Raw genomic sequence first — 14,170 nt, forward strand, 5'->3', positions numbered from 1 at the left:
ATAAACCCTAATTTTAAACAATCTTCGCCATATATTCATTATATAATACTATGTTTTTATCATTATTATATAATATTTTATGTTTTTCTTCATGTGTCACTGCATTTCAAGGTACGCTCATTACTAACTTCATATATTGTACATAGACATGGCAAGAAAACTCATACCCATGGGTACCCGTCTGAATCCGTCCCGACTTTAACGGGTAATACCCGAGTTGACCAGGTATGGGTTCGGGTTCGGGTTTTCCCCAATAACCAAAAGTCGGATACGGGTATGGGATTACTAGACCTGTCCCGACCCCGAACCTGCCCCGCCACTTGAAATCTTTAGAATTTTTGCATAATTTAATCTAAAGGCATAAAATTTTTATTACTAGTTAATTTTATTTTAGAATTTTTATATAATTTAATATTATTTTCTTAACTATTTTTGTTGACACACGCGCTATAATAAATTTATTGATATATAAGTAGTTAAAAATAAATGTTTAACAATTAATTTATTTTTTTATAATTTTTTTTAATTTGAATCGTGTATGGGACGGGGTTGAGGATACCCGATACTCGATGGGTACGGGGATGGGACAATAAACTTAAACCCGTCGGGTATCGGATACAGGTATGGAGATATATTGGAGAGTCGGGGTAAGGGATTGGGGAGACAATACTCATACCCGCCCCGCCCCATTGCCATGTCTAATTGTATACCTTAATTACAAATAAAAGCTTTTGACGATGATTTTTTTTTTTTTTCCTTTAAGTGAGTTCATTCATTTTCTAATCCAAGTCTACGTTAATGATTTAATGTCACATGAAGTTAGTGATGAATGTACCTTGAAATGTATTGTCACATGAAGGAAAACAAAAAATATTGTATAATAATAAAGAAAATGCAATATTATATAATGAATATATGGTGAATATAACTTAAAATTAGGGTTAAAAATTATAAAAATAAGATGAAAATAGATTTTAGATAGGATTTAATGAACACTAATAATATAATGAAAATAAGACTAACAAACATGAATATAAGATAAGTGTTAATCATTTTTTTTAATTTCTCGTCAATCATCTTAATTCTTAAATGATATTTTATTGAAAATTATATACCTATTTTGAAAGTATATCTCTGGGAAAAGCATAGTTCTGGAGATAAATTTTCGGAATAGATATATGCAAAGAAAAGGGGTGTACTTTAAGAAAAAAGGTATAATGGATAAGTGAGAGGTAGAAAGGGGAATCGGGGTGTACTTTAAAATATGGAAGTGTAAATAGCACGAGCCTATTTTTTCGGAACTATAGAGATAATTTGTATTTCCCGCGTTGTATTGTACCGGAAAAATGACACTCCGTCTCGTGCAGCTCCGCCGTCGCTCCCTCTCTTCACCTGCCGCACCACCGCATCCACCGCCCTCCCCCCACCGACGCCGACGCCAACTTATTCAATTCCACAGTCCCCACCGCTAACTTGCGCACTTCACTCTCCTCACTTCCTGTCGTACGCTCCTCCTTTAAGAAAAAATCTTTTTAATTTAATTTTTATTTATTTATTTTTGTAGTGGGGTTGGAGGTGCCGGGCGAAATTGGCCGTGCGTGGCTCTTCAACGGAGCCTCTCATTGGGCTCTATGAAGAGGGTACTCATAACGTAGTTGACATTCCACAATGCCAAGGTCCACACTTTGTGCATACTATATTGTTAATTTGTTATTGTTATTCTTTGGGTACCTTCATAAGATTCTATTCTATTTTAGTACACATTTTAAAACTGTAGTAGAACATGAAATGAGTTTAAATCAAGGTAAATAATCAAATTCGCTTTTGAAAGTATGATGTAGTGACAAATTGGTCAATGAAAAATATAAATTTAATCTTATATAAAAAAGTGACAAATTACTCCTGTCATTAAATGTGTGAGATCATTTTATCATTAAGTTATAATGTTCAAGAATAAATTTGATAATAAATTTTATTTTTCAAGCATTAATTTGATATTAAGTTGTAAAGATTAGGGACCAATTTGTCATTAAATTATTTTGAGAACTAATTTGTCTACTTTTGATCATTGCATGACTAAATTTGAATTTTTCATCGTTGGGGACCAATTTGTCGGCGCCTCTTCTTATTTATTTTTCAAATGTTTTCCTTGGTTGGCGTGGAATTATGTAGATTAAGCCTGTGTATATATTGTCTTCTGTGTGCAGCTGATCATCCTAATATTAAAGCTGCTGTGGAGCTGCTTAGACGGGGTATTTTCTTGTTTTGTTATTATTATCACTATGTTTTGTTTTATTATTCAATTTGTTTATATAATTATTTTTTCATGTGCTTTTCTTCAATATCGTTCAGGTATTACTGAATTAGGTGTTGAGCCATTTATTGAAGATGAAGGTGCAGGTGATTTGCATGTCCAGGTGAATTGTTTATAACAATGTTGAATAGAGTAGTTGATGAATTCAGTTAACAATTGGATTTTTGAATTTGGGGAAATTGACCACTGGTGGGTGGGCTTTTGCAGATGGCTGTGACAACATACAACACATCTCTTCCCACGGCTCAAATATGTAAGAATGGTTACTTCATAGTTCTTACTCGTGAATTATGTGAAAAAAAAGGAATTAATGGAATTGAAATATCAATTATTTCTCTTAAATTATATGGTTTCAGGAAAGGTTCAGGTTACATTGGTTTGGAATTCAAGAAATGAAAATTCACCCGGTTCAGATAAACTGAATGCATTGGTAAATGTGAGCTTGTTGATTGCTTTCTATCATAATTGTTTTCTTTTGGATGTTATAAGTTTCCCTGCCCCTTCCATTTTCATAATAGAAAGTGATGGTTCATATGATTGATTGCAGTTTCTATGGAAAAATGGTGGGCCACACAGCAGGCTTCATTTAATTCACTCTGTGTGGGCCAACTTTCAGACTTCTACTAACAATGTGAGTTTAAATTGTTCTTATGAAACAAATAAATGGTTTGCATGTGATTAAAATGGAAAATGGTATGCTGTATGTGATACGGGGAAGGTAGATTTTGTAGTTGCAGTAGGGAAAGAAGGAGGTTCCATGGTTCATGAACTGCTTTTGAACACTAATTGTTTGGTGCTGAAAATTTACATCAAATATATTGTTGATTCATAATGGACATATGTTTTCTTTTTTGGTAAGCAAAGTATGGTAAGATTCATGAACTGCTTTTGAACACTAATGCTCACCTTATAAGCCGGTTTTGTAAGGTTGAGTTAGGCTAAAAAATTCTAAGAATTTTGATAATGCATGTTTGAGGGGATATCTTTGGATGCTGAAATTCTGAAACTTCATATTTTCATTTCAGTTCTTACATAAAATAAGCTATTTTTATCTAGGATTCCTTGTATGCTGATCATGTCAACTTTTCTTGACAACTTATGATTACTTCATCATCCATGATGGCATGCATAATTGTTTTAATTAAAAAAAAACTTCATGCCTTTGAATTGCTTACTTGATGGCTCAGATAATTTTTGGGGATAAATGGAAACATCTTCTTGGAGAAAGAGATTTTTGGGAACATGTTGGTGGAATTGATGTATCCTTGGCACCTTCTAGTTTTGGCCAGGCGAACACACTGTAAAGATTCTAATTTAGTAGATCTTCATAATTTACATGGCAATCAGATAATGCATTTAATCTATTTTGTATCAGTTACTATTGAAGCATGGACACTAGACACAAAATACACCCACCCACACACCATATTGTGTAAATAAATAATCTTAATATGTACATACATATTTATAGTATTGGTATATCAAAGAATTATATGAAAATATATCTAAATTCTAAAATAAGCTTAGCATGTGCTAGAGGGCAAGCCTTGGTGAAATAGTAAGGTTGTTACCTTGTGACATGGAGGTCATAGGTTGAAATCTTGGAAGCAACCTCTCTAAGTGCAGGGGTAAGACTGTGTGCATCTATCCTCCCTAAAACCCAATAGGTAGGAGCCGTGTGCACTATGTCACCTTTTTACGCCAAGTATGTGTTTAGAAATATTTCTTTAGGATAGTTAAAAACATATTTAAGTGTCTTACTGGTGTCAACTAATTTTCTTTCCAAGAGTATTTATATTGAGGTCTCACTGTCTCATCTCAGTGTGCTAATGTGAGTATTATTGTCTGGTGTGTGTTGTACACAATAGGTTGTGTTTTTGCTCTTGTACTTCGTAAGTAATGAACTACAAGGAAAATCACATTAGTAGGATGGAGTAGTCAGGAGTGAGATGCATGAAAACATGCATTCTGTGTTTGTGTGTATCCAGTGTTGTTGTATCATCGAGGGCTGTTGTGCCATTAAGCATGAAAGGACTGATTTGATATGCCTCCTGTCTTGCTTCGTCATTCTTCAGGCGTTTGATGCCTTGCTTCGTCATTCTTCAGGCGTTTGATGCCTTGCTTCGGAAGTTACAGAAATATGTTCCATATGAATCAGCTGTCGCCGATTTGTATGCTGGAGCTGGGGTCATTGGGCTGTCATTAGCTACCACAAGAAAGTGCAGGCAATGCCTGGATGATTCTAAACCTTAAATGTTAAGTTCTAACTTTGTGTACAAAATTGATTTGGAGAAGATATGCTAGTTGTCTTACAGATCCATTAAGTGCATCGAGATTAACAAAGAATCGAATGCATCTTTTGAGAAGACCATTGAACGGTTACCTGCCACTGTTGACAGCAGTATTACTTGGCATCATGCATATGCTTCAAAAGTTAGTGCTGAATATCTGAAGCATCATCATATACTTCATGTTTTAACTTTGGAGCATTTCTTTTTTCTGATTCACATAACTATAATTTCTACAACTTCAATTTTGGTATGCATGTTTATTTATCAGCATATGTGAAGATTTTATTTGAAAAAGATTTCTTTATATGTGCACAAGAGAAAGCATAGTGTTTTTCTTTTATCTATTATCCTTGTCACATGTTATTTGGAACTGATTCTATGAATCATTTGCAAGTAGCAGGAGCCCTTTTTGTGGCTTTTGGGTTCAGATCTTGTTGTCATTGATCCTCCCAGGAAAGGACTAGATGCATCTCTTATTGATGCATTGAAGAATATATCATCAGTTGAGCGTAAAGCCTTGTCATCTTCTTAAAGGTTAGAATTTTTTGAACCTATCAAGTTTAGCTAATCGGAAAATATTTCCCAAGCCAGTTTTTGATTTAGTGCAAGTTAACTGCAGCTCAAACTCATCCCAGGAAGAGAAAAGGCCATGGGTTATACGGGCTAAAGAAGATTCAGTCCAAATTGGAAGCAAACCTCCAGCTAACATCGCTCAATCAGTGCCACAAACCCTTATTATATAAGTTGTGGATGGGAAATTTTTAAAGAGGTATCCACTCTTAATGTTTTCTGGGTGTGTTTTGACTTTTCTGAAACTTGAGTTCTCTTTATGTTAATTTTAAAAGTTGCTGACAGGACTGCAAGTCATTGTTGTCTAGTAAGGCATGGTATTTGGAAAAAGCTCATGGTTTTAATTTCTTTCCTGGTACCCAGAGGTATTCATGTTTTTCTTTTATTTCTTAATTATTTTATTTACTTTTAGTATTTACTTATTATCATAATTGGTTTCACTCTTGCATAAAAAATCTTAACGAAGTTAATAAATCTTCCTCTCTATCATTCTCTGAATTACATTGTAATTGCATTTCAACTTTGTATTCATCTAGAACACAAACCTTTTTTTTTGGTATAGGGCACAAACCTTTGATATAATTTTTACCCACTTCAAGTACTTATATTTATAATGATTTGATATACTTATTGATTACTTTGAAGATCATGTAGGTATACTCCATATCAGGTCAATATTCTCATTGCTAATCCTTTCTTTTTTTGAGTGCAACAGACTATTGTGCAACTCATGAATAATGCAGGTTTTTTATTTTTTTTATATTTGTGTGTGCGAATGGGTAATTGGAGCTTTTAACTTTTAAGTAAGTGTAGACTGTGCAGAATGGGAGAAAATACCCAGGTATTCAAGTTAGACCTATGAAACATGGTCATTAATAGATTTTTGGTTTAGCATAATTCTAGAGAAATAATCGCTTAATTTTTCAAAATCTCTATTAGGATGTTGAAAGAAACAAGTGATTATTTCTCCAAATTAAACTAAACTAAACATATACTAAATCTGTAATCGAAATAATGTAACACCCAGGAAATTTAAAATTGCATTTATATTTGAACTTGGCTTGTTGTTATAGTACTCAGCATCCCCACCCAACCCTTTCTGGTCTTCTCCCACGGTAGATAACTTGTTCTTATTGCATTTAGTCCTGGGAAGTGTCATATTTTCATTACATTTGATCTTTGGAACATGTGACGTGATTGATTAACATGGGAGATTCTTGTGCAACTTAAATTTAACTTGCTACGTGATAGAAATCCCATTTGCTTTATGTTTCATGGAACCAACTTGACAAAGTTGACCATTAACCTTTTAATTCATATATATAGTTACAGAATGATTCCTAGAGAGTGATTATCCCATCTCCATTAAATGCCTGCTGTATATATAATCCATGGCATGCTATCTACTTTATATATGCTCCACCCTCAAGTAAAATTTTTATTATAACCTTTGTTTCTCTCCAGAAGTAAATTAAGGGTGCATCGTGTAGTTGGTTATATGATTGTACATAGCATCCTCCCCCATTCTCCCCGAAAAGTAAAAGAATATTAATTTTTCTTTTGCTCATTGGTTGCAGCATTGAAGTTCTAGCAGTGTTCAAGAGGGGCCCTCAGAAAAAGAAACAAGGAAAGAAAAAGAAAAAACATTTGTAGGTGCTGTGAGACATTAATTAGGACATGGTTCAATATGCCGGGTTTCGTGTACACCAGCAAATCAGTGAGAAATCTTGCACGGAAAAAAAGAAATGGAAGTTTTGTAGCAGTCTTGAGTTGAAAACATTTACCGTTGCCTCTTTTTTGGGGGGAGGTGGGGGAATTGTTTGTACTGGTGGAAAAGGGAATTATGTTTCATCATTTGATAAATTGTGTTGAAAGAATATTAAAATTTGAATATAGTTTTTCATTGCTTTTTAATCTTATTCATCTCCATGCTTTTGATCCAAGTAATACAAAATTGAGGAATAACTTCTTATGGACTTAAGAAACCAACTTGTCCCAAGAGAGCTGCTTCGCCATTCAATGACTAGGAAAACTTCAATTCCTCTTTTCTCTACCCTTAGATATTGCCAGGTGAGGAAAGACTGTCAGAATGTTATGGGCAAGAAGATCTTGCCTGGTCAAGATCCCAATTACTGGGGATACCTGTGAGGAGATGACATCATTTGGTTAGTTAGATATGGCAATTTTTTCTTTTAAAAAAAAGCAATGAATTTATTTTGCTCCTGAAATGCTACAAGAAAAAAATGGCAACATATCTAATTCATATTTGAATGGTGTTAATATTTATGATGTGCTTAATAAACTCACCCCAGATGCTTGATACTTGGGTACTACAAGCAGATGGCGAAGTCCAACTTGCCTGAAGAGGATCATTGCTTTTGCTACTGACATGCTCTCTAGCACTGTAAAGGGAGTTGTATTGGTAAGAGGATGTAGATCAACAAACATCTCCATTTCCTCACTGGTCACAGCCACCTCTTCAATACTTCCTTCTCTCTCAGCCAGCTCTACCCAGGTAAATTTCTCTCTCACTTCCCATTCCTCTGTTCTCCTTCTTTCTTTAAGGAACCACTTCTTCTTTAGTGCTTGGATGAGATGTGCTCTTAGAATCAGTCCATGCAGTTCTGTTCCCCCATTGGCCTGTCCTACTACTGGTGGTACTACCCCATCGTCCATAACAGGGAAAGCATTATGTGTAGTGTTTTTCAAGACATCTACTATTTTGGCTACCTTTTCTACTCCATGGAGGGTAACCACTGATGGCTTTACATCAACAAGCTCACCCACAGTGAGATTTCTCATCCATGGCTCAGGATTTGCATCCATGAAAGGAAGGCCTTTCAAGTGCAGTATAATCTCATAGATGCTTGGGTTGAAACTGTCTCCAACAGTTTTGGCTATTAGGAGGACAATCATTGTTATTGGTAGTAGGAGAAGATTGTTGGTGAGTTCAAGGAAGATCACACAAAGGGATACAGTCATCCTCATGGAACCAGCCATGAGGGAGGCTGCACCTAGTACTGCAAACAGCCCTTGGTCAATGTTTGTATGAGGTCCCATGTAGATGCCGAGAAGGCGGCCATAACCTGAGCCCATAAGAATGATTGGGAGGAAGAGCCCAGATGGCACAGCAATTCCAAAAGTGATTAGTCCTAATATGCAATAGAGTACAAAGAAAATTACGAGGGACAAGGGTTGATATTCTTGAGGGGTGTTAGTTGAGAATATATTTCGAACGGCATCATCATTAGTGGTAAGCAGCAGAGTAGCAAGATCATTGTAGTAGCCAGGTGGGCAGTTAAATTGTTTGAAATTCCCAGACCGTCCATTGGTGGGGCAGGTTGACTCTGGAAGTGATGGATCACATGGGGTGCATTTTGCTAAGAATGGGAGACCATATTCGCACATTGATGTGAATAGTGCAACTGCAAGACTGAGGAGGAGTTTATGTATTCTTCCTTTTCTGCAATAATTAAAGGTAGACACTCCCATAGTAATCATGTAATTCCCCCATATAATCAGTTTCAGCTGGGTTGACATTTTATTATAGCTTTATGAATCCAAGATACCCTTTGGGCTGTAATTCTAACATGTTAGGGTGCATACATGCATCTTGCATCTGTTACCATTGGATCTGAATAAAAAAAATAAATATCTGCTTTGTTCAAATCCAATGGTTACACATGTTGGATGCATCCTAACTTAAAGGGTGCACTGTAGAATTCCTAGCAGTTTGGTTTAGTTCATTAGATGCCATCATTGATTGATCTTGATGTCTTCTTTCTATTTTTTATCTTAGCAAATGAGCACATATGTTTATAATCTCATTGACTACAATTGACACAATTATATTGTCTTCATTGGATGATGCATGTGTGGTCAGTATAGAACATTAAATCATGATATTTTTTCCTGTCACGGTAATTGTCTCCTAAGGATATGCAATATGTTGAGACTAGGATTGGATATTGATGCTTACTGATTGATGAGATTGTAGAGTCTGAGGACCTTGTGTAGTACATGATTGTAAAGGCTTCCCAATACCCCGCCAATGATTCCAATGACTACAACAAGGACAATATCCATAACATGGTACCTCACTGTGACATTGCTTACGTCAAACATGATCAATCCTCCTTCACCAAAAAGGCCGCATTTCCCAGTATGACAGATTTCAATGAAGGCCCTGAGCACCACCACCACCACAGCTGTGCTGAAAAAAGTTCTCCACAGGAGAGCACTTCTCCACCAGGTTGCCACCTCTTCAAGAGCAAAGAGAACTCCACCAACTGGAGCCCGGAAAGCTGCACAAACTCCCGAAGATGAACCACAGGTGATAAGATCCCGACGGTCACGATCATTGTTAAAATATCGAAGCCAGCGCCATTTGATCCTGTAATTGTCAGGGCCTCCCTGGCCTAGTAAGGAAGCAATGCAGCTTCCTATATGCACCAACGGTCCTTCTTTTCCCAAATCTAGGCCTGCAGAGACAGCCCCAATGCTTCCAATTATCTACAAGAGCCAAGTCGTGGGATATGATATGAATAGGAATTAAAAATAACATTGATCAGCAAATGGAGATATGATGTGAAGAGGAACTGGTAATTTGTGTACAACAGTGTTAACGCTAAATGCGAACGCCATTTTGCATTCATGGTAGTGATTTTTTTACCAATAACAGACTTATAAACTTTATTAGTCATATTTGTAAGGGTGTGATTGGGAAATAGTTGAGTTGAACGTAATCCACTCCACGTTTTTTTCCAATCCAACAATGCCGTTGCTTCTCTGTTTTGCTTTGGAAAGTGCAAACAGATATTTGGTGTTTTTGAAACCGCAATCCAAACTCAATCTAAGTAGTGTACTATTTAGTAGAGGGCATAACTTTATTTATTATATGTTAGCGATCTAATATACTATTTGGGAGAGGAGCATTAATTTATTATGTTTTAGATAACACTATTGAAGCCTCATGATTGTTTGCCACTCATTAGACAAATTGCAAGTCTTCAATGATTGAAACTGGTGGCACTTGTATCATGCTCCTTGTACCATAATTGGTGTGCTATTATATGTATGATTCCAGAAATTAGTGCTGCAATTAGTGAAGTTGTACGGGACCATTGTATGGATAGATGGAACAAAATAGAAATTAACAGAACATGACGGAATAGGTTTATTATTCGAACATAAAGTTGATATCGTATATAGTTATTTACTTTTTCATCTTTTTTATTTTCTTTGTTTGCATGTTTTTCAAAAAATACATTTAAAAATCGGAGAGGATAACTTTTTGGTTCATTTTGATGTTGACAAAACATTTTTTATGGTCGAAATTATCCTTTGTTTGGATCTACAGTATAAAAGAATTAAAGAAAGAAAGCTGCCAAGGAAAATAAACAAATCCTTGCTTGCATTGCAGTATTATAATTCACACTCTTTTCGTTTCTCTTTCCTCCATGAACCTCCTTTCCTTACCATCTAAAACTCCTGAACTCATCAAAATGAATCCTTATAAGTGAGTTTTATACCTTTTAACTGGTTTGTTGCGAGTTTAATCAGAAATGATTCAAATGAAGGAACAGAGACAGTGTTACATACAATCAAATAATTAATGTTACCTTGACAATCAATGTTGTAGCACCAAACATGTTGGGAGTATCAACACCATTAAGATAAGCTTTGATTTCAGGAATTCCAGGTCCTGCTGCTGTGGGTGCAAAACACACACAGAGAATAGCAGCAACAAACGTCAAAACGAAATTAATGCCCGTGAAATATAGGAAACCCGTCAAGTACCTGTCCCATGCACATTGATGCAGTTACACACTTAACTCATGACATTGTTGAAGCTTAATTGTTTAAAAGAAAAATGGAAAGAACAAAAAACTTGATAGTTAGAAACTTTCTTTGTTCTAACCTTTCTTTGTGGATGTATTTAAGAACAGCCAGAAGCTTATACCCAGCAATATTCTCAACTGCAAGATTGATGAGAGTGGCTATAATACCAGTGAGAAGTCCAACAAGGAATGCTAGTAACCATTTCAAGAATATATACTGCAACACTTGAACTCTTGATCTGCTCCTCCAGTCATGCTTGAATAGATCATTCTCATTTATCCTGCACAGCAAAGTCTTTGTTAATAAGAACAAAAGAAGGAAGAAGATTTTTTAATGGAAAGAAACAAAATTTGCGTGTAGTGTTCGACAGGAACAAAAGAGAACAAAAATACATAAATTGCATTCCACTAGTATAATGGCTTCTTACTCATAGTCCAAGCTTTCTATGTAGGAAACTTTTTCTCCAACCAGAGCAAGAGGGTTGGAAGACAGTGTCCGGTTCCGCTTGAGCAGTGGCTCATTCAGTGGATTGCTTTCTGGGTCTATTTCTTCTTCTCTTTCAACATTTTCCATCTTGTGATTGATTTTTGTGCTTTCTCCAAACTCCCCAGAATCCTCTCCCATTGGAACAAACAACGATGTGGTTGTGGTTGAGGTTGAGAACTTATAAGGCTCTCAAGTTGGTGAACTTTGTGTACGTTTTGGATTAGATCAAGGTGAGACACCTCACCTATAATAAACAGTGGAGACTTGTTATCTTTTAAGTCTATTTGTTCTTTGGTGTTTTGCCTTGTTAATTAACTTTGCTCTTGATAATTATTTTATCTACATGGTTCCATCCCTCTATGATATCATTCACATTGAAAAGTCACACTGTGGATAGAAATGTTATGGTCTAAACTACTTGGAGATGAAATTTACGGACCAAAAGGGACTTGTCTTTTCAAAGTGAGAGTAGCTCCTATCCTAAATTGAATCTTTTGGCTTAAAAAAGTATAAAATAAAAGCATCCTCAAGCAACTCTATATATTTGTTAAACAAGCTGTTACCTTTTATAATCCAAGGTTCTTGGTTCATGATGATGGTTGGGACCAGAGATAGTGAAATGTAATTGTTCTTTTCGATGAATGGATATGGATGGTACATGTGCCTTTGTTCAAGTCTTTATTATTTTGATTATTAATGTGGTATTGAAAAATAAACTAGTTGTAGTTAAGCCAAATGGGTGCTTCCAAGTTGTCTTCTGATGTATGAATTTGATGGCTAAATCAGTTTTATTTTCATCATTTTATCTGTAAGCTTTTGTTCGTTTTTCCAAGGATTCCATTCCAACTGTCATTAAAACAAATTAAAGATACTACCTACTGTATGAGACTTTTAGCTTTAATTTTTGGGGTGGGTTGGATCTAACTTGTTAAAGTAGTATCTTACAAAAAGTGTATGTAGTTTTGTACTTTTTGTTTTCTTTAAAATCTACTTCTATTCTATAGATATTAAATACTATGGAATTCATCATCAGCATAAGTTTATAACAGAAACCCATTGATAAAAGCAAAAGTGTAACTATGTGTTAGAAATTTGGACTATTTATATGGGTGAATTATTTGACGAAACCAGGGCAACAAGTTGGAGAAAAATATATTTGTCTGCACTAACATTTGGTATAAATTCTATTCTTATCTCTTATATTTAGCAAAAAAAAAAGTGCTATTATTGAATTCTCGACAATGAATGTAATAATTAAGCTGAACTCGAATATCAGGTTTTCGAGCTTGATTTAATACATATACTATTACTAATTAATTGTAATTTAAAAATTAGTTACAAAAATATATAACACAAATATTTTAAATTTAAAATATTCATCAAGCTCGAACTTAATTCTTCAAATTAACTCAACTAAATTCAATTTATGTTAGAAGACTATGCTGAAATTGCTTTAGCCTAATTCTATTTCATGCCTAGTTTAGAAGTACACACAAAAAGAAACCTTCCTTAAAAAATTATAAAATAGAAGATAACTGTTTATTCTTTGTTGGTTTTTTTCGATTTTTGTAAGACATGCATCATTCTTCTCTATCAATATTGCTATATAGATGGTAAATAATAAATCATAGAAATACATTATTAGTATTTAATATAAGGCAAAGACAATTTAATCTGGGAGTTTTTCATTAATACTCAATATAATATTTTAAAAGTTATTATTGTTACGTGTCCAAGATACAATACAACATATACTATTTAACACATGGATCAATCGATATGTGATTGTTTCAGTTTAACCAGAACTCTTAAGTTCAAGTCTTGGGGTATGCAGTCATTAATGAATCTATTCAATTGAGTGTAGAGGCAATTGTGTTCACAAGATTATTATTAAATACTTAAAGAAAGAATTTTGATGCACATAGTGGCCCAATTTAAACACAATTGTCTTTAATAAAGAATACATATAATCTAGAGCAAAAGATACAAATGTAACATTTTTTATAACCATATTATTAGTATGAATTATTTATTAGCTTTTTGATGATAACTAATTTTGATCAAAGAACCTAGTTGACCATACATCTTTATTGGGGTTCCTTCCAATCACGTTTTCTTCGTCCACAAGACTTAAACTTGAAATCTTACTCCAGAAAAAACAAGACTCAGTATTACTTGGACCAACAACTTATTTTCCAAACACACAATAATTTATTTATTGTGACCGAGTGTTTCCTTTTATTTTATCCTAATAAAAATATAATAAAAAGTTATTATTCTAGAATACTCAAGAATGACAATAAAAATGATCGTTTGAATCTTTTGATTACTGTTGTGAAAAGGTTAACAAAGTAAAAAATGATTATTATGTCCATAATTTTTAAGAAATTCAATTATATAAAATCAGTTGTGTTGATATATTAATTTATAAGTGGTTAATTATTCATGCCCGTCGGGTTCTCAACTGTAGGCTATGGCGAGGTGTTCAATTAAACTCAAACACTTTTTTTTTTTTTTCTGAAGAATAAACTCAAACACTATTGCACGACAATAAAGAAACTATATATATATATATATATATATATAAAACTAGTGATTTACATGGCCAGTGCCAATACATTAACACACCCACGACATATACAATAAAATCATAAATATAAAAAATGAC

At 34.4% G+C, this 14,170-nt stretch overlaps 1 protein-coding gene and 1 pseudogene across 2 annotated transcripts; one reads left to right on the top strand and one right to left on the bottom strand.

Moving 5' to 3' along the window:
* Nucleotides 1-1,217: 1,217 nt before the first annotated feature.
* Nucleotides 1,218-7,092, top strand: LOC100779707 (uncharacterized RNA methyltransferase pc1998-like; annotated as a pseudogene).
* LOC100788620 (chloride channel protein CLC-b) lies at nucleotides 7,055-12,143 on the bottom strand. Of its 2 annotated transcripts, none has more exons than XM_006604079.3 (6): nucleotides 11,444-12,143; nucleotides 11,096-11,296; nucleotides 10,797-10,974; nucleotides 9,155-9,687; nucleotides 7,483-8,608; nucleotides 7,055-7,317 (listed from the first exon to the last, which is right to left on the bottom strand). In XM_006604079.3, the coding sequence occupies exons 1-6, from the start codon at nucleotides 11,638-11,640 to the stop codon at nucleotides 7,210-7,212; spliced, it is 2,343 nt and encodes a 780-aa protein (XP_006604142.1). In that variant the 5' UTR covers nucleotides 11,641-12,143; the 3' UTR covers nucleotides 7,055-7,209. The 2 variants fall into 2 exon arrangements, with proteins under 2 accessions (XP_006604142.1, XP_003553925.1); XM_003553877.5 differs by having other exon boundaries at nucleotides 7,483-8,638.
* Nucleotides 12,144-14,170: the final 2,027 nt, after the last annotated feature.

This window comes from Glycine max, chromosome 19, assembly GCF_000004515.6.
Source record: "Glycine max cultivar Williams 82 chromosome 19, Glycine_max_v4.0, whole genome shotgun sequence".
Taxonomy (NCBI): Eukaryota; Viridiplantae; Streptophyta; class Magnoliopsida; order Fabales; family Fabaceae; genus Glycine; species Glycine max.

Excerpts from the sequence above, each read along its gene's own strand:
- LOC100788620 (XM_003553877.5), bottom strand. The coding sequence starts at position 11,640 with ATGGGAGAGGATTCTGGGGAGTTTGGAGAAAGCACAAAAATCAATCAC. Across the intron at positions 9,688-10,796 it reads CTACAACATTGATTGTCAAG|ATAATTGGAAGCATTGGGGC; the intron begins GTAACATTAATT and ends TGGCTCTTGTAG. Across the intron at positions 8,639-9,154 it reads CTCTACAATCTCATCAATCA|AAAAGGAAGAATACATAAAC; the intron begins GTAAGCATCAAT and ends TAATTATTGCAG.